Source organism: Bidens hawaiensis, unplaced genomic scaffold (assembly GCF_021521415.1).
Source record: "Bidens hawaiensis isolate Kalapana, Puna unplaced genomic scaffold, B.hawaiensis_p1.1 tig00041867_1, whole genome shotgun sequence".
NCBI classification, from domain to species: Eukaryota; Viridiplantae; Streptophyta; class Magnoliopsida; order Asterales; family Asteraceae; genus Bidens; species Bidens hawaiensis.
This window is the reverse complement of record NW_027497424.1, coordinates 122,724-149,741: the sequence shown is the minus strand read 5'-3', so window position 1 is coordinate 149,741 and position 27,018 is coordinate 122,724. Positions and strand designations below refer to the sequence as shown.

The 27,018-nt window shown below is 34.6% G+C and overlaps 2 protein-coding genes and 1 pseudogene across 3 annotated transcripts; all 3 read right to left on the bottom strand.

Moving 5' to 3' along the window:
- Positions 1–11,021: 11,021 nt before the first annotated feature.
- Positions 11,022–11,965, bottom strand: LOC143593274 (uncharacterized; annotated as a pseudogene). Its single transcript, XR_013146074.1, has 2 exons — positions 11,795–11,965; positions 11,022–11,465 (listed from the first exon to the last, which is right to left on the bottom strand). The product of XR_013146074.1 is annotated as an uncharacterized LOC143593274 (transcript).
- Positions 11,966–13,724: 1,759 nt separating this feature from the next.
- LOC143593268 (putative mitochondrial protein AtMg01250) lies at positions 13,725–14,123 on the bottom strand. Its single transcript, XM_077072952.1, has one exon. The coding sequence runs from the start codon at positions 14,121–14,123 to the stop codon at positions 13,725–13,727; it is 399 nt and encodes a 132-aa protein (XP_076929067.1).
- Positions 14,124–19,102: 4,979 nt separating this feature from the next.
- Positions 19,103–20,070, bottom strand: LOC143593275 (uncharacterized). The gene is made up of 2 exons (XM_077072959.1): positions 19,968–20,070; positions 19,103–19,430 (listed from the first exon to the last, which is right to left on the bottom strand). Exons 1-2 carry the CDS (start codon positions 20,068–20,070, stop codon positions 19,210–19,212), a joined length of 324 nt encoding a protein of 107 aa, XP_076929074.1. The 3' UTR covers positions 19,103–19,209.
- Positions 20,071–27,018: the final 6,948 nt, after the last annotated feature.

The window sequence follows — 27,018 nt, the reverse complement described above, 5'->3', positions numbered from 1 at the left end:
GAGGTGTAGTAGTTAAAGACTATTATACCATGGTTTTTATATAAAGGTATTTTTAAACGAGAAATTAATCAACATCCGTGTTGACAAAATTATTTTAACACACTTTTCAGGTAAATGAAGAAAATGGATGCTTCATGAAGGATTCAGGAAATTGGTGTTGTACGTTTGAATGAATGATAGTTAGACTTGTAATTAAAAATAGAGTCGTGCATGTTTGAAATATGTAATACTCTGATATTTAATGAAGTCCAACTTACGATACATTGTATTTAAATATGATTGGCTGAACAACGTCTGTCACTACCCAAATTAGCATAATTAAGTCTTCCGCTACTAAGTTAATGATTTTGGGGTGTGACATTATTCATACATTGTTTCGGTTTAAATTTGGTTGTTTCTTAGGATCTGCAGTTAGGGAAATTAAGTTTGGGCTAGGGGTAAATCAGGTGTGACACCCCACATTTCCACGTTAACTACATTGTTAATAATAACAATAACAATAATAATAATAATAATAATAATAATAATAATAATAATAATCAAAGTATGAACACGCAAAGAAAGTAATCACATAGCACGTACATGTATTCATTTACGGTATTGACATTTATCACCAACGCGTACGAATCGACTCTTGTGTGTGATTCGTGTAAATGTTATGCATGACGTGTAAGATAATGGAGTTAATGTGGAAATGTCGGGTGTCACACCTGATTTACCCCTAGCCCAAACTTAATTTCCCTAATTGGAGCGCCCCGAGCCGCGCGAAGGATTTGGCTAGATCACTCGCGCTGCGCAGGGGATCGTCAGATTGTGATTTTTTGTTTTAAAATGTTTGAAACCCTAAAAAGCCTCATAAAACCCCCCATCCATCTCCAAACGATTTCGCATACATACTTGGGTGATTTGGTGTTCCTTGGGAGATTAGAGTTGCTAGGGTTCATAGCTTTCACCCGTAAACCATTATACGTAAGAAATTCTCATTTGATTCTAGTTTCTTGCTTATCTTATGTTTTGATTGATGATAGAAACCCTAGAGGTTCAATTCTTTTGAAATATGTTTAATAAATCATGAGCATGATGATATGCGTTTGTTACATGATTGATTAGAACCCTAGGTATGCCGTTAACATGATTCTTGATTGAGTTTTCTTGAAATTAGAGGTCTGATACTCGCTTATGGTTTTGACTATAACTCGATGATAAATTATGAGTTTAAATAAATTCTTGATTCCATAATGATCTACTTGGAGTCTAGTTTCCAGAAAGCTATAGTTTGCAATTTTTGGATGCGTTTTGAGTAGTTTTGCGGGTCAAAGCTGATTCTGGGAGTTGTATTCTCGCCTGTCTTTCCGACACCATAACTCCCTAATGATAAAGCCGTAATTGGTTGGTTCTACTTCTGGAACTTAGAATTATGAGTCTAGAAGACAACCTAATTGGCCTTGCACAAATTGGATAAATGAATTGAGAGCACCATGAAACTACTCTTTGTTATGCAATCTGATGAATTATTTGTACCTTCCTGTGATGATTGATTTATAGTGAATGGTTTACACAAAGGAAGAATAAAGTAAAAATATCTTGAAAAACCAAATTCATGCTCTTTGGTAATTATTTTGGGATTTATTTCTAAGGAATAGTTAGTTAAATAAATTGGATCGTACATGTGAAATTTTTTCCTGAAAACTACTTGATCAGATTTTGAAATACTTGGCAATTGCTTGATGTTTTGATCATGGTGTGACATGGGATGCATGTTAGAACAACTTATAACTATCTACATTAATTTCAATCACCAATGAGTTGTTGGTTCAAATTTGTGTGTGTGTGAGTCCATACGTGGGATTTAGAGTCACTTGCTATTGAACACACTCTCATAGCTTAAATACTTGTACTAGGTAACAATTAACGAGTCAAGTGCATTCATTTGGTTTGAGAAAGGTCTATTACACTTGACACCAGGTGAGTTCTTGCATTTTATTCCTATTTGTTTTCTGGAGAGAAAACACAAAACATTTTCCTTACTTGTTTTCAGAACTGAAAACGCAAAACATTTTCCATACTTGTTTTCTGGATTGAAACACGTACATACTGGTTTTCTATAGGAAAACGCAGCTACTTATTTTGGATTTATGTTGTTTCTTATATATCAGAAGTGTATACTAGATTCGCTCGTATCACTTAAAGTCCTTGCATACCTTGAACCGTTAGGATGGAATCGCGAAGAAATTTAAGTAGTACTACTGGGTTTGGCAAACCCCCTACTATTACTCGACTAGAGGTCGGACGGGTGTAAATTGTCCTAGCATACACGTGTCAGTTTTGCGATAGACCTGGTAAGAAGGCATACAGACAGTCAGCTTCGGTTCAAACGTCTAGTAGCTGGTAAATGGGTTAGCTACCCTGGTATATTTGAAAAGTGCTAAATCTACTTACACTACTTATGCTACGTATACTATCTATACTATATATACTACTTTTTACTACAACTTATGAACTCACCAACTTCGTGTTGACCCTTGAGTATTTATATTTGTCCAGGTTACTAGGTGTGCTAAGGAGGGGGTTGCATTACATGTGTCTAGAGCCACACTTGTCGCATGAACTTTTATTTCACAATGATTACACACAATGGATTGTGCGTGTTTGAACACATGGTTTATTGTTTATCTTACAATCCTTACTTTAACGCTTCCGCAACACTTTCAAATTGTTTGGTTTGGATTTTGTTTTCTCATGTTTGAATGAGACTTAAATAAATGGTTTGAATATTTTCATTTGGTTGTTTGGTATAACGAATGAGCTAGATCCTGATATGTCACACGCGTCGCTGAAAAACTCCGTTAGTCGAAATTTAAGGGTGTGGTATCAGGGGTTATTAAATTTGATTGAGCATGTTCAACAGATTATAAACAAGATACCCGAATCTAGAGTCAATGTTTAACAATTTGGCAAACAAAAAATAGGTTATTTTCTCCGGTCAGATTTACAAACAAATGTGTAGGGGCAATTATGGAATTGTTAAGGATTGTTGTTGGTTGAACATATAATAGTCAAACGGGCCATGCTTATGTCTGTTCAGGAGAGAAATGTGTGATAGAGTGGAATGTTTGACCAAACGGGTCAAAATACGAGTTATAATTTCCAAGGGCATAGGTTATTTTTGAATGTTTCCCTTAAAGGGGGTAGATTATTGGAGATTGGTATTCGGATTAATAATGAAAGCCAAAATTTGATCGGGTCTTTGGCATTATTTGACCGAGTTCAAAGCTTATTATTTCTATACTATTTTCAACATGTTAAAGAAGTTGGATCCATGGTTTATGATGCTTATTTATTAAGGTGAATTTTGAATAAATTGGATTTGATGAAGAATTAAAATTATTGTCATTTGATCGATGAAGCTGGTAATTCGAGTTCGATTTGTGGATATTCGAGCTCATCTTATGCCTATACAGTTTAGATCCGAGAGAAGGGATAAAGAAGCGAGAACTAGTTCAAGATTAAAAATAGGGAGGCTGTTATACCTTGAGGGGGTGAGCTGAAGTGAAGAGGATTCAGTTTAACGGATGATTCCTGAAGATGTGTGGCACGGTTAAACAATTGATATCATAAGTCAAGGGGTGATTATAAGACAAAATTTGACTTACGATATCAAAAAGGTGAAACCCGTTAAATATATTTTGGGTGATCAAATACGTAATGTCGGCGAGATATCCAGATACGAGACGAAAGCCTTGATACACATGTTTAACTTTAATGGGGATAAAGCTTCTAAATGTTAGGTTATTAAAGGTATGTGTGACTCAGAATGGTTCCCCATTTTGTTTTCAATTGGAAGGTGATGCTAGACTGTCGCTATCTAGTCAAAAACTATTAAATCAGTGTTCCTAATCACCTAAGCAAGCTAGGGTAAGTAGGGTGTCGAACCACGAGGAGTATGTGGTCAGTGTGCAGTGACAATGATTCCTAACATTATGAAGATATTCCATTAACTAAGTGCTGATCACACTAGCAAACAACTTGGCTTTAATATTAATTAAACAAGCAAACTAGTGTCAACAATTAACAAAAGCAAATCACACCCGGGAATTCAAGTACGTAACCTAACAGCAAACTCATGCAACTTAACAAATAAACTATCTTGTGCCAACTACAGACTGACTAACCGGTTAAACCTTAGACATCCACGCTCGCTAACACACGGCACTGATTATCAAAAAGTCCCTGCCAGTGTGACTCAACTATGGGCAAACGTATGCTTCTTGTAATTAACAAGTCAAAACAATCCTACAAGCAATTATCATAGCAACTGGCACACTAATCGTTCCGATCGAAATAAACTAAAACTGACGTTGTGCACAAAAATACTAGACATCAATACTCATAGATTAACATCAAAGATAGTTACAACCAATTCGTTCTTAATACATGAGAAAAACTGAAATATACAATACTCTACATCCTGGGTATGACTCGAAAGGATTAGCCGCGATTCGTCATCTCTCGGTCTTCAATCTTGATGTTATAGATCATATAAGTGAAGTAGAGATGATTGGAATTGATGGTTTTGTCCTTTTCTTCTCTCCAAATGGTCTGGTAACTGCTTCCAAAAGATCCCCTCTCAAACACTAACTTTTTCCTTATATAGGGTTTTAAATTTGCGATCACGTTGTTTTATTTGGTCTAGCATATGGTACTCTAGTTTCAGCAAATGGTACTCTGGCTTAGCAAATGGTACTCTAACTTTAGAGTATGATACTCTAAATCAACAAACCATACTTTAAAACTTCCTGATATGCGTCCCTTCCCTACATAGCATAAGATACTCTGATTTCAGCAAATGATATGCTAAGCCAACTTTTACCCAGATTCTTCAGTTTTGATCATGCACTATCACACATCATCCCGGGTCTTCATTCCATCCTCGTACAGGTCCAAATTAAGCGCGTTAAGTACCTGTGACCTGAAACACAATAAACATGTATGAAGTACCAAAGTTCCTAAACTAAACGAGTAAAACGACTAAGTTAACATACTATATATGTACAAGTGAACCGAACATCAAAAGGGCACACTTCTTGATTTTTGCCACCAAAGGTCACACTTCTTGACTTTTGCCACCAAAATATACATTTATATCTATGTTAATTTAATTTTTTTATTATATAACTTTATATACACATTTTTTTTAAAACCTATAATTAAACTTAAAACTCAACTATCAAATTATAAACTTAAAGCCTATTTGCATTCAGATAATTTAGAGAGTTAAACGTATTTTTATTTTTGCCCAACAGAAGTCTATTTAGTTTCAGATAATTTATAGGTTATTCTTTAATTTTTCTTTTAAAACAATTTTATATATAGGGGCCCGGTTTTTCTATTCTCACATAGCCCACAAAGTACCATACGTTCTCAGAAACAGCCCTGGCATTAAGTAACTATTTATAAGTGTGCTTATCAAAGCATGTCCATAATTATGTGTATTGGTGACTTTAAAATAATCAACAACTAGCTTGATCTACACTTGTACGTCTTATCTGTTTCTACATTTATAGCTTAATACATTTGTAGTTAGCTGTGAATTTAAATTAACACATAACCCATGTGATAATGTTTCGCTATAACAAACAATTACCATAACACATAGTTCAAGCCCCTTGGTTTGCATAGGCATCACGAATTTGAAAACTAAACATATCAGTCGTTGAAAAGCATGTGAATTAAATTGATCAATTACGTCAAGCCTAGAAATATAAAATTTTTTTCTTCACAATGACGGATTCAGGAATTTTAGCCAGTAGTTATCATGAAAAGTTAACCTAGAATGGATCAAATCAAACTAAAACGTGTCAATCCAAAATGGGTCGAGTCAAATCAAAATGAGCCGGGTAAAGTTACACTGAATAAATCACGTATAGAAATTTAAGCAACAAATTTTATTAAATATATATATCAAATGAAATGCATATTACAATTGACATCTATATTATTTCATCTTTTAAAAACAGTTAATTATAGTTTATTCGTAACATTTAGTCATTTACAAGTGCTTATTTCATCTTAAAAATGCAATGCGGTATTTATTTTAATCTTTTGTGTAAAAAGAAATTATTAGTAATCAAATATATACAAATAGGGTGGTCATCTGGGAGCAAGATCTTAAATTTAAGTTTCACAGACGATAATAATTAAAAAAATTCGTCATTCAATAAAAAGAAATCAAATATATAAACTTTTCGTTCATAAGAATGAATGCTTGAAAAAAAATGTAATTGTAGACAAGTAGAAGCGTGGATAATGTTATTAAATATAGATTAACTCAGCTAGAGCATTTACATCTATTTTTCTATGTTTAAATTCAAAATTACACTAAAAATTATTGCATTTTCTCTCTTCTTTTACTTAAATAATACTTTTTTTATACATTTCTCTCTCCCTTTAACTCACAACCATTTTTAAGGAATATTGAAAAAATTATAGGGCACTAAACTTTTCAAATATACAAAAAAATTACTTTATTTTTTTCTACCCTACTTATAACACCCTAAATCATTCTATAAATTATAAAAACCTCACTTACATAATCTATAATATATATAAACGAAAAACCCTAAAATCCTACGTGTCGCGATGTGGTCGCTCCCCCCTTTTATGGAACACACCAGATTGCTTAATTTTTAAATGGAGTCCTCTCATTGATTTAACCCAAATTCATGGGTATGGGTCTTACCAAAACCAGATCGCTCTTAAACGGGTTATAACATCTAATTAAATTAAAACTTAATATTACCAATTATTTGATATGAAAATCCTATAAAATAGGGATATACCAAAATTTAATATCCAATTTAAAAAGAAAAATATATTATTTATAATTAATAAATAATTTTATAGACCAAATCCAAATAGCTTTTAAACGGGTTATAACATATCATTTATTTATAAAACCTTTTCATCGTCAAACCATAAGTATATTATTAACTTTTTTACAATAAAGAAAATTAAATTCAAAAAAATAAATATTAAAAAACGAAAAATGTAAAACAACCATTTTCTCAAGCCATCAGATTGTTTTATTTGCAAATGAAGGTTTCTCACGCATTTGGCCCGAATTCACGGGTAAAGGTCTCACTAAACCCATATAGCTTTTAAATGAGTTATAACATCTCATTATATTAAAAACTAGATTTTATCCCCCATATTACGGGGTTGTTTTACATTATTCGGTTTTAATATTTATATATGTATATTTGGATTATAATTTTATTTATTGTAAGAAAGTTAATAATTAATATACTTGAGGTTTGATGATGAAATGGTTTCACAAATAAATGATATGTTATAATCTGGTTTAAAAGTTATCTGGGTTTGGTGATACCCATTACCCGTTTATTTTCTTTATTATAAAATTATTTCTTAATTATAAATAATAACTTTTTTTTAAATAAAATATGATATTAATTTTTAGTATATTCCTATTTTATAGGATTTTCATATCAAATATTTAATGAGATTATTTTTTAATAGAATGAGATGTTATACACCGTTTAAGAGCTATCTGGGTTTGGTGAGACCTTTTACCCGTGAATTCGGGTCAAATGCGTGAGAAGACTTCATTTACAAATAAAGTAATCTGATGGCCGTTTTACATTTTTTAATATTTATTTTTTGGATTTTAATTTTCTTTATTGTAAGAAAGTTAATAATATACTTAATTAGGGTTTGATGATGAAAGGGTTTCATAAATAAATGATATGTTATAACCCGTTTAAAAGCTTTCTGGATTTGGTGACCCATGACCCGCTTATGTTTTTTACTATAAAATTGTTTATTAATTATAAATAATATCTTTTTCTTTTTAAATTGGATATTAAATTTTAGTATATCACTATTTTATAGGATTTTCATATCAAATAATTAGTAAGATTAATTTTTAATTTAATGAGATGTTATAACCCGTTTAAGAGCTATTTGGTTTGGTAAGACCCATACCAATGAATTTGGGTTAAATCAATGAGAGGTCTCCATTTAAAAATCAAAAAATCTGGTGGCTTCCATAAAAGGGGAGAGCGACTATATCGCGACACATAGGATTTTATAGTTTTCGTTTATATATATTATAGATTAATCTCATAAAATATTTGATATGAAAATCCTATAAAATAGGGATATATTAAAAATTAATATCCTATTTTATTTAAAAAAAGATATTATTTATAATTAAGAAATAATTTTATAATATAGAAAATAAACGGGTAATGGGTATCACCAAACCCAGATAGTTTTTAAACCGGATTATAACATATCATTTATTTGTGTAACAATTTTATCATCAAACCTCAAGTATATTAATTATTAACTTTCTTATAATAAATAAAATTAAAATCTAAATATACATATATAAATATTAAAAACGAATAATGTAAAACAACACCCGCAATACGGGAATAAAATCTAGTTTAATGGATAAAGACATAAATGCTCTAACACAATTTAAGTTATTTTGTTTTTATGTAAAGGAGTATGAACGGTATTTAAAATGGAGATATAAGTCAATATGGTATTTACTAAATTATTAAATTTATCTACCAACCCGTGAGATGTTTTTGACATATAGCCAAAGTTGATTTGGTCATAGCCTGTGTGACCAAACATTCACATTGATGATAATATATAATAAATGTTGTATTATTAATTCATGTCGGCAATCGATTGATCATTCTTACAACAAAAAAAAATACAACAAACTGATTATTAGACTATGTGTTGTGAATAAAGGTTACTTAATATAAAGTTATGTCACGTCACGATCACTTAGACACTAGGACATTAACTAACTAATCCAATTATCAAACATGTATAGTGAATGAGATTTAACAAACAGTTATTATTGTTAATTAACATTTTCTATATATAATCTTATGAATTAATTAATTTGATTGGTTGGATTTTTTGTTAGACCCGCACATTGAGTTCTCACCATCTCACCGGCTCACCGCATTGGCACTAGGAGGGAAAATTTCTGTTTGGCGCGCTGATGAGATTGTTTAACAACCATCGCTGATGAAATTGTTTAACAACCAAAAAGATGTTAAGGTGGTAGAGAGTCCGTTCCCCCCTCCCCTCCCCCCCCCTTCTCATCACAACACATTGTGTTAAGAGAGATAGAGCATTATATGTTTGGTAAGAACATATGACAATCGAACAATGATTCTTAGTTAATCCTTTTTCCTTTTCCAATGTTAATATATAAATCTTGCAGTATTCTCAATTTTGAATATTGCTTCCGTTGGCTTCCTATCACAACTTCTTAAAAGTCACTTTCATACAGAATTTGAGTTTTATTACCTGATTCCGTTGATTAGTAGATGACGTCCCTAGAGTTTCAAATGTAATAATAAGTGCATATGGTTACCTAAAAATATACATATACAACTTGTTATTTTTGTTATTATCGATGTACGATTTGTTATGAATGATTACCCATGCAATTTGCAAGTGGGTGCGAAACCAAAAGTGCTGCATAAGGTGTACAAAGTCTATAAATTACAAGGTAAATGATGATCTATGCATTTAAGAAATAAGTATGAAAATGCAATTGTGTGTAATGTGCTCAATAGTCTAATCTAATATACCATAAATAACAATGTAACTGGAAGACCACCGTTAATGTTTTTTTAATCTAAACAGGCACAACAACATATGTAGCACTCACGTCATAGAGTATACTCTAACTTCTGTTAACTCTACATAAGCTACACACACTTATTTTCTCTCTTTCACTTCATCTCACCCAAAGGAAATGGTTTAATCCATAATTAATCACAAATCAATTTACATTGGAGATATGAAGGATGACCCTAGCTTGCCAGGGTTCGAGTCCTGATCTCACCCGGTTTTACTTGCTCATCGTTGTCGTGCCGTTTGGCGGGCGTGAGGGTCGGGTTTTATCTGGGGAATCCCTCAATAGGTGGACAGCTAGGGGCTTCGTCCGTCCGGACTTGTGGCCGGCTCGGGCTACCTTTAGCCAATAGGAGCCGCGTACGGAGTACCCGGCGTTACTTAGTTGGTCGTTCTATATATATATATATATATATATATATATATATATATATATATATATATAACTTAACATTAGTGGGGAGTGGTTTAATGCATATTTAAAGTGTTATGCCATCTTAACTTACTTTTGGCGTTAGAGTATACCCTATAGCCTTAGTGTTAAACAAAGCAAAAGATAACATTTTTGTCAAAATATCGGCAAGTTAACTAGTTAAGTATTAGAAGTTACATATTGAACACAAAGAAACTAAAAACTAAAACCATAACTTTGATGAAATGCATATATCAATAATATGGTGTTTCGTACACTGATGAAATACTTGCTTGACTGCTAAATATTTGGCATTGATATTGCCACATCAGAGTGTAGGTGGACACAGAATAAAAATAAGTAACTCTTGTAAAAAGTACAGTTATTATCCAACAAGGTAAGAATGAAAATCAGGCTATGTATTATAGCGGGCCAACAATATGTTAATTGTTTCTTGAAAATCTAGTTGATAAGATTTGAGTTCAAGAAAAACACAACTAACATAACGATAATAGCATTTCAGCTGAAAGAACAACATGCCACTAGTTATATATCTAATATATACCCTACCACATATGCGGTTCCACATGATATAGAGGAACAAAATCCATGTATGATGTTTAGGTATGCGACCTGCTTCCATGCCATGTAGCCACGTTCATTAGTAGTGGGTTAGTGTCATATATAGTGGTTATTTAGTTGCTTTGCATTGTAGCCTATACAAGGGGCCTAACGATTATGAATTGGGTATTAATAATTGTTGGAAACTATTTACTTGTCCGTTTGTTTGGGAGACTAACAATCTCGAATCAGCTTGTCTAGCAATATATTGTATTCATTTAATTTGTATTTGTAAATATACGAAAATTAAAACAAAAGCGAGAACACACATATCAACTTTTATTTATTTAACTAGTTGTTTATGTAGAAGATTCATTATACCAAGACATTATATTGCACGTATATATGTCGAAAGCGGTACGTAACATGACAAATTATGGCACCATCAAGATGCTTAGATCAGTTGTGAGTTTGTGCCTCATGAGCTTGTTTGTACGCAGTTGCCTCTGCTAGAGTGTTGCAACACCTGCATCCGCCATTGTAGTAACCTCTTCCGCCACAACAACCATACCTACAATATCCTCCACCATGGCCTCCACCGTTGTACCCTCCACGACCACCACCGTTGTAGTACCCCCACGGCCACCACCGTTGTTGTAACCTCCACGGCCACCACCGTTGTAGTAGCCTCCTCGTCCACCACCGTTGTAGTACCCGCCTCGTCCACCATTGCCATACCCTCCACGTCCACCATTGTAGTACCCGCCGTCATCATGATCATACTTTGCATCTTTTACCTCACCTGCATCATTGCATGGACGTGTATATTTTATTGATAATAATGCATGTTATATATAGTGTTTAATAGTGTTAGGATCTAATAAATAGTTTTTAAGATAATTGAAAACGTACAAATAATTAAAATAATTATGCTTACATCAGAAAACATATTGCATGTTACGTATTTTACAGCTTTTGAAATACACTTTATTTTTTGTAGCACAATTAGCCTAGTTCAAATCTATAGAGTAAAAATATTACTTTATTTATTAGTATCTTTAGTAGATTAATTTCATTTGTACCAGATCCCGGCCTAATTACATAAATTTGCGGAAACCACGATTTACTCACTCTCGTTGGAGGCCACTTCCTTAGCCGCAGCGATTTCAGAGATAACAAGGAGAACAGTTGCAAAAGCAAGGGCAGCAAGAAGGAATCTCTTTGAAGCCATGTTTGATTTGTTTATGTGAATGAAGTATATGGAAGATTGAAGAAGGATGAAGAATGAAGAACTACAATTGTGTATTTATACAAAAATTTGTAGTGGTGCAATTTTATTGCGGTTTGGTTGGCTGGTGAGGAGATGGGGCCAAGCTTTCATTGCCTTTGACATTTCTAAATAACAAAGCACTAAAGCCATTCTTATCCTGTTGCTCTACGTGCCTACGTTTTTTTAGGTTTTTTTTTTTTTTTTTTAAAAGCAAAGTAAGAGATTCACTCATAAAAACAACAGGAACTCTTAGCAGGATGCTGGAGATGAACCAGTACAAAGCAAAATATAAAAAGAAGAGCACTATAACCCCTACAAAACATCAAACCAAAATACAAGATAAAGATGAAGTCACCCAATCATGCCAAACAATTTCTTTGTGGAGAGACCTGTGCTTGATCCAACCAAAAAGAGTTGTCATAATCTCCTCTTCAACTAACGGTGTAGATTTCAGCTTATTGTTGAAAATTGAGCGTTGCGACGCTTCCATATGAACCAGATGGATGTAAAAATAATCGAACACAAAGTCCTCCTACTTGCACTGCAGCCCGGTTCATTCGCCGCCTCCAAAAGTTGTTCAAAAGAATCGAAACCTGTCAAATCCCATTGACACTAAAGCGAGATCGCTCTCCACACTTCTTTTGCTTTTGGACACTCAAGAAAAACATGAACCGACAATTCGTCCAAAGATTGGCAAAACGAGCATATAGAAGAAATTGAGTTCAACCCTCTAGCGACCAAGTTAACCGCAACCGGGATTCTATTTTGCAAAAGTCTCCAGATGAAGCAATTGACCTTTATGGGGATCCAAGGCTCCCAAGTGCAAAGAGGAGAGCCATCCCCATACAAATGATCAGACAACACTCTTCTTAAACTTTGAACCGAAAAAATACCCGAAGATTCAGCCACCCATCTCCAACCGTCTACTTTGCCATGGTGAAATGAAAACATAATCACCATCGCCTTTAGATCTTCAATATCAACCAAGTTAACCGGCAAAAGTTTCGATTTAGACCAGGCCCATACCACGTCAACCGCCCCTGTTCCAATGGAAACAACCCTATCACTAACAAGGCAATTTTTTGTCACCTCCAATTATAACACATCTTTCAACGAGAACCTGCATAACCAGATATCTAGCCAAAATCGAGTGTTGTTCCCCAACCCCACTTCCCTAACAAAAAGTTCAGACAGATTAATACCCAAAGTAGAAAAATTTTTATGTATTTTGGAGATTTTTTGCCACGACCCGCAAATAGATGCCCTAGCCATCTTACCATCTGAATGCAACTGAGTCGAATGGATGGCTTTAATGCAGTTAACCCACAACGAGTTTTTTTTCAGTCCTCCATCTCCACCACCATTTAGCAAGTAACACCAAATTCATCGAACCAAGACCACCCACCCCTAAACCACCGAACGTCTTCGGTTTAACCACCGAGTCCCACTTGACCCAATTTATTTTTTTCCCACCCAACCACCCCACAAGAAGTTTCTCCTTATTTTTTCCAAGGATTTAATCACTTTTAACGGAGCATCAAATGAGGAGAAAAAGTAAAGAGGTAAACTCCCTAAAACCGACTTCATTAAAGTGAGCCTACCCCCCCCCCCCCCCCCCCCGAATGATATCGACGTTGCCTTCCACTCGTTAAGTCTGTTCTGGACCCTCTCAATAAAGGATTCCAATTTTTTGTGAGGCCCATATTAGCCCCGATAGGCAAACCAAGAAAAGTGGTCGGAAGAGAGCCCGCTTGACAGTGAATAATTCTCGCCATGAAGTTGATTTCTGATTCAGTCACCCCCAATGCCGAACACCTTACTCTTGTTAAAGTTAACCTTAAGCCTAGAAGTTAGGTTAAAACACCTAAGCAACCGAGCCAGATTTACAGTATCACCCGTATTCCAGTCCCCAATAAACATCACATCATCCGCATACATCATGTGCGAGACAATAGGGCCACAATTTGGTAATTGAACTCCTTTGAATAAATTATGTTGAGAAGCTGATTTCATAACAGCATTTAGGCCTTCCATAGCTATTATAAAGAGAAAAGGTGAAAGAGGATCACCTTGCTTAACCCCACGCTTAAAAGCAAATTCCAAAGTAGGCGAGCTGTTCACCAAGACTGAGGCTTTTCCAGATGACAAATATGAATCTATCCACATTCTCCATTTTGACCCGAACCCCATTTGATCCAAGACCGAGTCTAGATAAGCCCAATTGACTGAGTCAAATGCTTTGTCAAAATCTACTTTGAGTAGTAAACATTTTTTCTTGCAACTCTTAATCCAAGAAGAAACCTCACTCACGTTTTTTAGTAGCGTTTAGAACTATCTCTAATACTTAATACTTGAATAAGTCTTTCTGAGACAGGAAGTATTATACTGAGCCTTTCTGAGACGAGATTCAATCGTTCATACTGATTTTAACGCTCCATACCTGATCGACTTACCCACTTGAGTCAGATTTCAAACCTGAGAAATTAACATCTCAAGCTTTAGCCATCACCTTCACGCCATTGGACCAGAAAGTCAATTCTATGAGCCTATATTAACTAATCGTATTTAGTTTCTAAAAAGATCAGTAATAAAGACAACTAGAAACCATCCACGATTATAGGCATATGCATAATTATGTGGCGAGTTCAGTTTTTCTTTCATCTATGCATTTATAGGGCCTATTGGTGTTAGCCTGTTAGGTGTAAGCCGAGGAATTTGCGGAAGACTAGTATTAGAAAACACAATAAAATAAATTAATAAAAATGTGATTTTACTTATGATCAATACTAAAACTCTTTGTTAATATATATAACACGCACATGCGTAACTAACTTGTACATGTGTAAGTATTACTATGATGTTTTTTTTTAGTGTTTTATCAATACCCCCTTGATTTCTAGATGTTTTGCTATTTACATATGACCAAACCTGAAGCAAAAGGTTGAAGTTGAAGAATGGGAAACAATTTAATTTCAAGTTAGGCGACATTATTGAAACTCACTCACAAACGAGTTACCTCCAACACGCTTATCCATTATGAGTTACCATCCAAATTAAATAGCTTCACGCATCAAATGTATCACTAGGTGCTCCATTAAGTCCACTGAGTCGAAGAAACTGATTGAAAAGACTTGCTCCAATTTGCAATTGGTTAACAATACTGTTTTGCAATTTTTTCAAATTTAATATTTGTTATTATTTTGAACACATCACATAAAAGAAAGTGCACAACGATCCATTAATATAGCAAGTATAGTGGGGCGATACTAGGGGCAAAATCGCCCCAATATAGCCAACCATACACCCCCTCCCCCGCGGGGTCTTTCTTTAAGAGGGGGGGGGGGGGGGTGGATGCTTTTGTTGCCGTGAAATGTTTGGAAATGTTATTATTTCAATGTTTTGACTGTTGAGAAATGGTCATAATAATAAAGAAACACATTTAATTAATAAATCAATATAAATACCCAACCAATTCAACAATTTTCACCCTTTTAATTTATACCAACTCAACCTCCAAAACCCTCATCAAATATGGATTCGAAAAATATTATCGACATTGTCGAATAATTTATTGAGAATAACAAGGCGATAGAAAAGCTCATAGAAGAGGCGGAGAAGAAGGACGATGAGGCTATGAGTGCATTTAGGGCAGGTAGTAAATAAGATTACTTCTACTAATACCCGGTTGCGCACGAGGCGAGCGTTTATCATTTGAGACCTAGAGGTCGCGAACGATCATTTGATAAAAGACTACTTCAATGACCCTCCTAAATACGACGACGCTAAGTATGACGTCGTTTTCGGATTTCTAGACGTTTATTTTTGCGCATTGCGGGAGATTTGGAGCGTGGGTATTCATATTTTCAACAAAAATGCGACGCAAAAGGAATGTTAGAAATTATGATTCACCGCCATCCAAAAGTGTACTTCGTCACTACACGTCCTCGCATATGGAAACACAACCGACATCAAAGATGACTATTTAAATATGTCGGAGAAACGACACGAGGCCGTTGAAGAATTTTTGCATCAGTATATTTAAATTGTTTTATATAACTTACTTGTTTTTAAATTAAATTGTTTTAATTATTTATTTATATAGGTATAATACAATCATACGGTCCTCATTATCTGAGGATTCCAACTTCAAACGACCTAACTCACATATACGATGTACATGAAAGTAACATACTTCCCTCGGCATGATCGGGTGTATAGATTCCATGCATTGGGAGTGGTCTAATTGTCCAACCGTATGGCGAGGTCAATACACCCACCCGTGGTGATCATGGAGTACTAACGGTTAGTCTTTGGGTTTGGTCGGCCTTATTTGGCTCTGTCGGGGTCCAACAACGACATAAACGTTCTCAACGCGTCACCCGTGCTAGAATATTGCATTAGCCGTAGCATACCGGTCTTACCATTTTATGCCAACGGTATCTACTACAAACAGGGATACTATCTAAGAGATGGGATATATCCGGGGTACTCAATCGTGAAAACGTTTCAAGACCAGCTCGAAAAAGAATAGAATATTTTAAGAAGCAAGAGTTCGCGTAAAAAGATATCGAGAGGTGTTTCGGGGTTCTTAAAAAACGTTGGCATTATGTGAAAATCCCATGTCGTGTATGGTCGATGGCAAAAATGAGCGTTGCCATGTATACGTGTATCATATTGCATTATATGATTTTAGAATACGATGACAGAACAATATGCCAACACTATATACCAGGGAGCATTTGAGAAGAATTTCCTAAAGCAACCGAAAAATATCAAACACAAAACCTTCACGAGCTCACATCAAGTGAGATACATAATCAACTTAAGGCAGGTTTGGTTAACAAGTTTAGGACAATCGTCCCTTTGAAGACGAAGATGACGAACAATACGAAGAAAGCGAAGACGAGGCATAAATTATTATTTTTATATGCATTTTTTAAAATTTTTGTGATATGTATTTTTTTTTTATTTTAATGTTTGTTTTTTAATTTCAATGTATTTATCTATTTAATTTAGTGAAGTTTTATTTGTTTATTTTAATTATTAAAGGAAAAAATAAAATAAAATGACGTGGCGACGTGATAAGACAATTTTGAGCTATAAACCTCTACACCCTAAAATGAAAATTACTCATGCTAACGTGACGTCACGTGTTAAAAGTCATCTCTCAATGTAGCTCATTCAGTACACGTAGTCTTATCGCATAACATATCTATGCCAATCATTTTGCGTACAACAATATAAGAGTTATAAAAGAGGGAAAATGATTAAAATGGCCATTTTTACCCATTAAATTCTCTTACTAGCAAATTTACTAAAACTTTCTCAAAATGGCCATCTTCTCTTATGTCGAATCCGACCGATTAGACCAACAGCCGACTGTTTTTACAACCACCCACAATCTGATGCGTGTGGTTCTATTCGGTCAGCCACAACAACTTTTTAAAAAACCGACTGAATATGATGACCAACAGAATAAAAAAGAAATAAAAATGACCATTTTTTTAGTTAGATTGGCATTTAAAAGAATTTGGTGGGTCAAAATAGCCATTTTGGTTATTTTCCCTATAAAAGATACACAAAATAAGCTAGAAGGTAAACTACATGGTGTGAATCCCCCACGATTGGGATCATTAGTAGGGGTCAGGTCCGGCCCAAGGGGAGGGCGAGGAGGCCAACTAACCCGGGCCCACTCTTTCAAGATGCACATAACTATTAAAAAATAAAATTTATATTTTATATATAATTTTATTTTAACACAATAGTCTATAAATTAACTCTTTGTTTGAATAAAAAGTGCTCTACACTATGGTAAAAAGATTATGGGCTCAATTCACACAATTAGTGTTCTCTTTTTATAGAAAAAAAAATTTATTTGTGTTTTATATGAGTCATTTTAGTAGCATGTTTATTATTATTTGTTTGTTTTTGAGCTTTTGAAGGTAACATTATTGATAAAATTGTTAAATCATCTATTATATAATTGAGAACGCGATTTTAAGGGCCAATTTTTTTACTTGTCCCAGGCCTAAAATTTTTAGAGGTTCTTAGAAACGGCCCTAGTAGGGGTGTTCAAAGTCGGATATTTGGAACTTCGGATATCTGAACATTTCGGATAGTGGATTTGACTATCCGAATCCGTATCAGAAAGTTCGGATATCCGAAATCTCGGATATCCGTTCGGATAGTAAAACAGATATCCGAAAATCAGGAAAAAAATGTTTTGCTTCAAATGTTAAAAAAAGCTTTGGAATTCTAGCTTGAAATTCACACATAGTGGTGAAAAATAACAAACAAATCTGTAGCAAATCTAATGTGTAGCTGTAGTTATCAAATGTGAGATAAAGCATTATAACAAATCTGGAACAAAAAGTTTGAAAGTAAGAAAAAACTTTGAAGTTAAAATCAAAGTTTGATAACTGGTGGCAAGAGCTAGTAAAGAACTGGTCGGAATTCGAGAGTTTGGTAATCGACTAGACCTTGATAACCGGTTAGAAATTGATTCTGGCAGCAATCGATGGTAACCGCAGAGGGATTAAGGTTGTGCCATCGTGGAATCGATCTAAGTATTGGAGCCATGGTGGAGCAAAATAATGATATTAGCAGTAGCAGGCAGCAGCATCTCATTTAGGGTTTCAAAAAATGGTATATATATTAAATAATTAAAAAAGATTGCATTTAAATTTTTAGATATCTGATATCCGAACTATTCAAAAATTTTCAGATTTACTATCCAAAAGTTTCGGATATCCGAATTTTCGGATTATTTGGATTCAGATTTTCGGATATTTCGAATATAGAATCAGATTTGGATTTTTTAGCACCCTAGCCATTAGGGTAACAGGGTTACTTTTTTTTTCAGGTTATTTATGTTGAGTTTCTCCAGTTTTGGCTACTAACCCAAAATTTTATGGGTTGACAAATTAGGTCATGTATACACTTTAACTTGGCACAGCTTTACCCCCTTGTGATGAAGGAGTATCACATATTCACATGTTAAAGTCCTTTTAACGGGAGCCTTATATAGAGACTTGATATGAGTCTAGATACCTAAACGAACAATTTGTTACGAAATTTGTAATTGGATCACAAACAAAAGAAGTGTCTCAAATGTTTTTTATTGTTGAAATTAGAAAGATTAACGGGTACATGGTGATAGACTTATTATATATATGTGACATTTAAACACTAACGTTTTAAATGCACATATCTATGTTGAAAAAGTACATAATTAAGTAACAACATGATGCATGGCTCGTTCAAGATACTTAGATAATTAGTTGTGAGTTTGTGCCTCATGAGCTTGCTTGTACGCATTTGCCTCTGCAAGAGTGCGGCAGCAATAGCACCCTCCATTGTAGTAACCGCGGCCACAACAACCATGCCTGCATCCACGGCCCCCGCCGTTGTGATAACCGCCACCATTGTGGTACCCGCCACGTCCACCATTGTAGTAACCATGATCATCATGATGATACTTGGCATCTTCTACCTCAGCTGCATCATTTCAAGAATGCATGTAATTATTATTTGATTATGCGGGCACGTGTACAAAATAGATATAACGAGTGGGTATTGCCCGTTCTGAATAAAATTTATACTGAAAATATTCGTAATCTTATAAATCTTATTTTTGAGAAGAAACAAAATATGTTACATTGATTGAAAACCATAAAAATGGATATAACATTGGTTCCAATTATACAGGTATTGGTGCCAATGTTTCGTCAGTATTGTTTCGGTTCGGTTCATTACCATTATGGTACCTGCAATTGATATAGTTAATTACGCATAAAATATACATTATTCTGAACACAACCAGGTTTGTCACGGTATGATTACTTATATATGTAGACTATAGTATATACATAAAAGGTGAAATTAAAATTAAAGAATATATAAAACATAAAATAAAACTAGGAAAATAACCAAACCTATACATATATACAATCAAAAACTATATATACATATAAAAAAATATGTAAGTTGTAATCGTTCATATGCTACTTTTCGTTGTATAGATAATTAACTCACTCTCATGGTTGGAGGCCAATTCATTGGCAGAAGCCATTTCAGAAGCAACTAGGAGAACAGTTGCAAATGCAAGGGCAACAAGAAGGAATCTATTTGAAGCCATGCTTGACTTGTTTCTATAGAAGAAGTATATGGAAGAAGGATGAAGAATGAAGGAGACTACACCTTTGTATTTATACTAGAGCTTTTCAAGGATAAGTTTTCATTTTAGTTTGGTTGGATGGTGAGGGGATGGGAAGCTTTCATTTCTTTGACTGATTAAAATTATAATAAATCCATTCACATCTTAATCTATGTGCATGTTCTTCTTTTTTTTTTTAGGAAAATTGGTTTTAATTGGTCCAAACTATTTCATTTTTGTCGGCGCTGGTCCCAACTTTCATTTTGGCCGGCAACGGTCCCAACTTTAACATTCGTTTCTTCCACCAGTCCGCGACTAACGGAGTACTAACTCCGTTATGTTTTTGCTGATGTGTCTATCTGAGTTGTTAAAAAAATGTTACGTGGCAGCCACCTCCCCACCACCGTCCCACCACCACCGCCCAACGCCGCATCGGCATCGCCGTCAACCTCTCCGACGAGTCCGCCTTCGCCGTCAAATGGGTCGTCGACCTCTCCGACAAGTCCGCCGACGAGTTCGAACATGAGAATGTGTTTATATTTAACTTATTACATTCTTATATCATCCCAACACATCCACCAAATTAAAACCAAACTCTCCGGAGCTTCAACCACCATTTCCTCAATCGAATCAAAGCTATGCAACACCGACTTACGATCAATCGGAGGCAAATCATTGCCTAATTCATCCACACTTCACAAATCCACACATTTCCAAGGCCCCAAAGTTCTTCAGGCAAGTTAGATGTGTTCATAGATCAATTTGTTATGTTGGGTTTTTACTCGAATTAGCAATTAATTGCATTATTTGTAGCTTCCGTTAGACAATTTGACGTTAGAACTGTCAAATTTAAGGTTGACTCTTCGTTGCCGGTGTCATTATTTGCAATTGATAAGTCAACGGAGTCCCAGTCAGCGCCGTAGAAGACAGAGGTGGGTTTGACGTGGGTTAAAATGACGGCGTCGCCGAGACGGAGGTACTGGTTGACGGCTCATTTGACGGCGAAGGCGGACGGCGTCACCGGGACGGAGTTACTGGTTGACGGCCCATTTGACGGCGAAGGTGGACTCGTCGGAGAGGTCGAGGGCGATGCCGATGCGGCGTTGGGCGGTGGTGGGGGGTGGGGGTGGCGGGAGTGGCGGTGGGACGGTGGTGTGGGGAGGCGGCTGCCACATAACATTTTTTTGACAGCTCAGATAGACACATCAGCAAAAGCATAACGGAGTTAGTACTCCGTTAGTCGCGGACTGGTGGAAGAACGAATGTTAAAGTTGGGACAGTTGCCAGCCAAAATGAAAGTTGGAAACAGTGCCGACAAAAATGAAATAGTTATGACCAATTAAAACCAATTTTCCTTTTTTTTATAATAATTTTAATTATTAAAATTATCCATAAGAAAAAAATAACTACTTGGTTTCCCATAAGATGCGATCCCGTGAATTCGGTCTGTATTAATTTGGTTCGTGACGGTTTTAGCACTTGCTATAGGAAAATTAACATAAAACCAGAATGTTAAATTAAGATACGCAAAAAGGACATTCACATGTTTTAATTTATCAAAAACTCTAAAAACAAATTCCGTTATTTGTTCCGATAATGACAATACGATGTTGTTAGATCATAATCAAGTTTGTCATGGTACTCTATGTTAAATAATATTCCGTTTTCGATGAAATTAATTTATACCGAAGTGCCATGAACAAAATTGAACATAAATGCGAAAACCATAAAAAGAATACCGGCACTGTTGTTCGGTCAAAAACATGAATTATGTTCATCAAGGTAAGGTAGAGTACCGGCACTCGTTAAAGAACACTCTTTTACAATTCTATTTTCAGCAATGTTGATACCAGAGTGTCAATAAAACTTTTTTTTAACACAGGTGCCTATTCAACATTTTAGAAAAAGTTAACTGGCCGATTAAATTATTTAAACCATTGATTTTTTATTCTTTACTTTTTCACATGTTTTACACAAAATTCGCTTTATCGGAACCCAAACACACACACGTACATACACCATAATGGAAATAACAAATCAATGCATTGAATTTTGAAAATATTATTATTATTATTATTATTATTATTATTATTATTATTATTATTATTATTATTATTATTATTATCTTCTGTAATGCACCACATGATGCATTTAACATCAGGCATGGTTCTCTGTTTTTATATGGTCATCCATCACGTTAAATAAATGTTTCCTAGCTGCCTCAACTTTGAGTGTGATTCCTTTCGGGATTAATTGGATATAAACTCAATGTAGCTTTACAAAACTAAGAAAAAGAAATAACTGTTAAGAGATAAAATGAAGTAATTTTTTTTACAGAAATCTAGATATAATAATATAATAATAAATATCATCAAGATTAAAGGGAGTAAAGAACCACCTAATTCCATCTCAACCCATCAACCTATTTTACATTTTACACTACCCAAACCCCTGTTCTTGATATATAGAAATCTATGTCTTATTCAATAAATCATTGTGTGTAACGCACAAATAGGTTTATTTGAAAGTGATTCATGATTCAAAGATTAATTCAGACAATTGTTCAAGAAACCAAGATTGAAATCAAGATTACATATTTGCATCATTGATCGAATTAATTATCGAAGCACGCAAACTTTACAACATAAGATTCTCTTCCTACAAATTTAAAATATGAAAATAAAGGCATTGATATTTCATCTATCTTATGCCGGCCTTGTTCTTATCAAGTAGAATCGAGGGTTCATTTGTTTGGGGAATGTGGCATAGCCTTAAGAAAGTCTTGGACAGTTGGACGAAGAATATTGCTAGGTGGTTAGATCTGAATATACTAGCTTCAAAGTTTAGTTGGTTACGAATGGACGACCATTGCTTTTTTATTTCCTATTTTTGTAAAATTTCAACAAAAATTATGTGAACTACTTTAAACTTTGTTTCAAATAATAATAATAATAATAATAATTTCATGATGTTCATAAAAAGTTGCATCTGAATTTTAAATATTTTAATTGTTTGCTTAATAACCAACTTGAATACGACCTGTTTATTAAATGAGTTAGATATTAGCACTCAAAACCATATTTTAAAGTGTCGTGTTTTGGATTCACTGTGAGAATTTCAAGTCTCTTATTGTAAATGTTTGTTTACAATGAGAATTCGCGTAGGTCATGAAACCGGATCCGACAACGAAAGGATTTTGTTCTTGATAAACAATCGAGACGGGTGTGTGAAATCAAACGACCGAACGAATAATATAAAGATTGAATATATATATATATAACTAATGATCTCGTAATCGGTTTAAAATGATTTCATAATATTAAAGAACACCGATCCCACCCAAGGTGAGCTCCCATAGGGTGGGTGATTTCACCATACAAATGCACACAAATAGAAGACAATAATGCCCTATTTATAGCTTAACGTAAATATTCTAGAAGCACTCTCCGTTGAAGCTAAACGTATGCAACGAAGCTCTCGTCTCGTATCGGGATTTCTCGCCAATTTAATTATTTTCTTGACCATAAAATATTTAATGAGTTTCACATTTAATATCGCAAGTCATAAATTATTAGCCTTACAGTCACCCCCTTGACTTGTAATATCAAAGCTTTGTCAAACCGTATCTCACGTCTTCATAAATCACCCGATAAACCGAAGCCTCTTCGTTTCAATTCACCCCTTCAAGGTATGACTCACCCAATTCATTCATGAAGGAATTCTCGCTTCTTTATCCATCTCGTATCTTAAGCAATATAAGTTGAGATGAGCTCGAATATCCACAAATTGTTCTCAAAATACCGGCTTCAATGGTCGAATGGCAAAGCTTATTAATTCGTTCGAAGTTCACCTTTCAAATTCAACTTCTCGAACGCCTTGAAAATAGTATAAAAATAACAAGCTTTGAACACGGTTAAACAATAACGAAAACCCTAACAAATTTGACTTTCTTTAGTTTGGTCAACACGAAAAATAAACTACTCCCCAAAAACACCTCAAAATCTGCCAAAAAACCAACTTCATTCAAACCAGCCTGCTCCATAATCAGTTGTCCAAGACTTATAATCTGACCCAACACTTAAATGGTTTAGCAATCAAAGCCCACAATATGTAGCAGTCTACAAGTAAGCCTAATCCAACTAAAGTGTAACCTAAAAACATACCTAGACCCAACAAATTATATGAGGCCCATTATGTAATAGGAAGGAAGCCCACCTCAAATCTGATATGTCATGTGAAGGTGACAAGAAAAAAAACCCTAGCATGTCCTTATGTCAGCTACCATCTTTACAAGACCACCGCCGGAATACACGTCGGAGCTCCGGCAATCACCTCCAACAGCCGACCATGGGTACTCCCTTGAACTGGATCTTCCTCCGGACCGGTCACATCAGCAGCCTTGGAAAAACAAGACCGTCACTGGAGCATAGCGTCTGAACAAACAGAACACGAGTACCGAGTCCCGTGAACTTCAATCTCTGCCTGGTTGTCCAACGGCATGTATTGCGCCATGATAGCTCGGAAAAATTCGCCGACCACCATCTGCCGAAAAATCGTGCTCAACCACAAGTCACCCTCCAAACATCATCATCAATCTCTCCGGAGCCGCCGCTGCTACTATTTTTTTTAATCATTCACTGGTATTCCGAGCTCCGACAATAAATAGAGATAACCGACACTCATGCCGGAGTTTGATGTACATCTCCAATCTCTGGAATCGTGGCCGGAAAAGAACCGTAGGCTCGCCGGAATTTCAGCGCATGGCGGAACCGTCCCGAAACACCACATCTACAAAGACGAACTTCTAGCACGATTATTTCCAACTTTATTTTCAATATCTTCAAACTTTATTTGCAAAACACGTATATTTTTTTTTTTCAATATATATTGTATTTTATTTATCTTTTCATAAACCAATTATTCAAATGAACTTGAATCAAAATCGTGTTCGAGTCGGTTTTGCAATCTTTTTATTCAAGCTCAGTTTCTAAATTTCAAATTTGATAGATTCAAAATGGTAAGCGAGCTGAAGAAGAAGAAGAAGAAGAAGAAGGAGGATGATTGACAGAGAAGGAGTTTACTCTCAAAATCGTTAGCTACCTTTCTCATTCATCGACAGGTTGTTTAAGTACAATTATACATGTTCACCATATCCCCATATGCCACGTTACAATTACATTTCAGATCCCTTTACTATTTATTACGGGATATGTTATTCGTACACCCTTTGGTTATCCACACATCCTACATACGATCGTATAGGGGCTATACTATCGTATGCAACCCCTCTTAAAAGGGTGTGTGGATAAGTCAAAGGGTGTGTGGATAACTGGTGCCTTTATTACCTAGCAAAGTTCAATCGACCTAGAAACCAACCTAACATGTGGTTTAGGTTAGGCGAGAATATTGATTTTAGATAGAAAAGTTTCAAAATGTACGGTCGATCATTTAGGTAGTGTTTGGTATGAAGTAATGGAAGGAGGAATATAATAGGTCATTTTAAAGGAATGGAAAAAAACATGTGTGGTTACCAAGCATGAATGGAATAGAGCATTCCATAAGGACTGAAACTCCTTCCATTTTTAGTATTCTCATTCCTTTGGGTATGTGGTGTTTTTTTTCCATTCTTTCAAGAAATGAAAAAGTCAAAAGAGTCAACAATTGTTATTGCTATTATAATTATTATATTTTTTATTATATTGTAATTATGATTATAATTATATTGTATTATGATTATTATTATTTTTCAATTATAATAATTGTTATATTATTATTATATAATTTTCATTATTGTTTTGTATATTACTATATTACATTTGAACCATTACTACACTATCAATATTATTATTTTAAATTTGACAAAAAAGTTAACATTTCACAACGCACATACGTGATTCAATATTGTTATGAGAAAATTACTGTTTATGTCCATGTTGTTTGAGAGTGAAGGCACATTGACTCTCATAAAAGAAATGAATTGGTTGAGTTCATGTTTCTAAAAATGACCTAAATAATGTTACATATATAAAATAAAAATAATAATAAAATAAAATAATGTTATGTAAAAAATACTGTTTGCATCCATGTGGTCTGAGGGCGGTGACGCGTTGGCTCCCTTGAAAAAAATGAATTCGTGAGTCCCTGTTTCCAAAAATGACCTAACTTCTAGCGGATAGTGCATCGCATATGGACCTGATACTAACAAGTGACTAAAAAGCGTGAACAGTAATCTTATCATAAATCATATCCTCAATTACCGGCATGCAATCCTATGAGATGTTTATAAAAAAACTAGGTTTTAGCCCCCGTGTTATGGGGTTTTATTTAGGTTTTCGTTTTTAATCGTTTTGCTATTTTATATTTTGTAATGATTTGCTTTATTTTTTAGCATAGCTTTGTTTGAATTTAATACATATATGGTAGTTTGTTACGTTAATTATATTTATTTAACGTTAGGGCTCTTTCAATTGAGATATGTATCTTAGATTTTTAACGAACCAACATAAACGAGCACGAATATGCTGATTTTTTTCTAAAACGAACAATCATGAACACAAATATTTGTCTTATGAAAAAGAGGCAGTTAATGTAGGTTACGATAGTAGTTGATGCATGAGAGGGGGGTTGACGATGGTGAGTGGTAATCATAAGTAAACCGGTGATTGAGAGGATAGACCAGCGACAAGGAATATGTAGATGACAGAAATTATATTAAGATTTAATGTTAAAAGGGCTTCACAAATAAATGAAATCTTATAACCTGTTTAGTGATCATCCTGGTTTGGTGAGACCCATGACCCGTGAAATTTATTGTTTGATGATTAAGGGGTTTTACAAATAACTGAGATGTTATAACCCGTTTAAAAATTATCTGAGTTTGGTGAGACCCATGACCCGCGAAAAATATTGTTTGATGATGAAAGCTTTTAT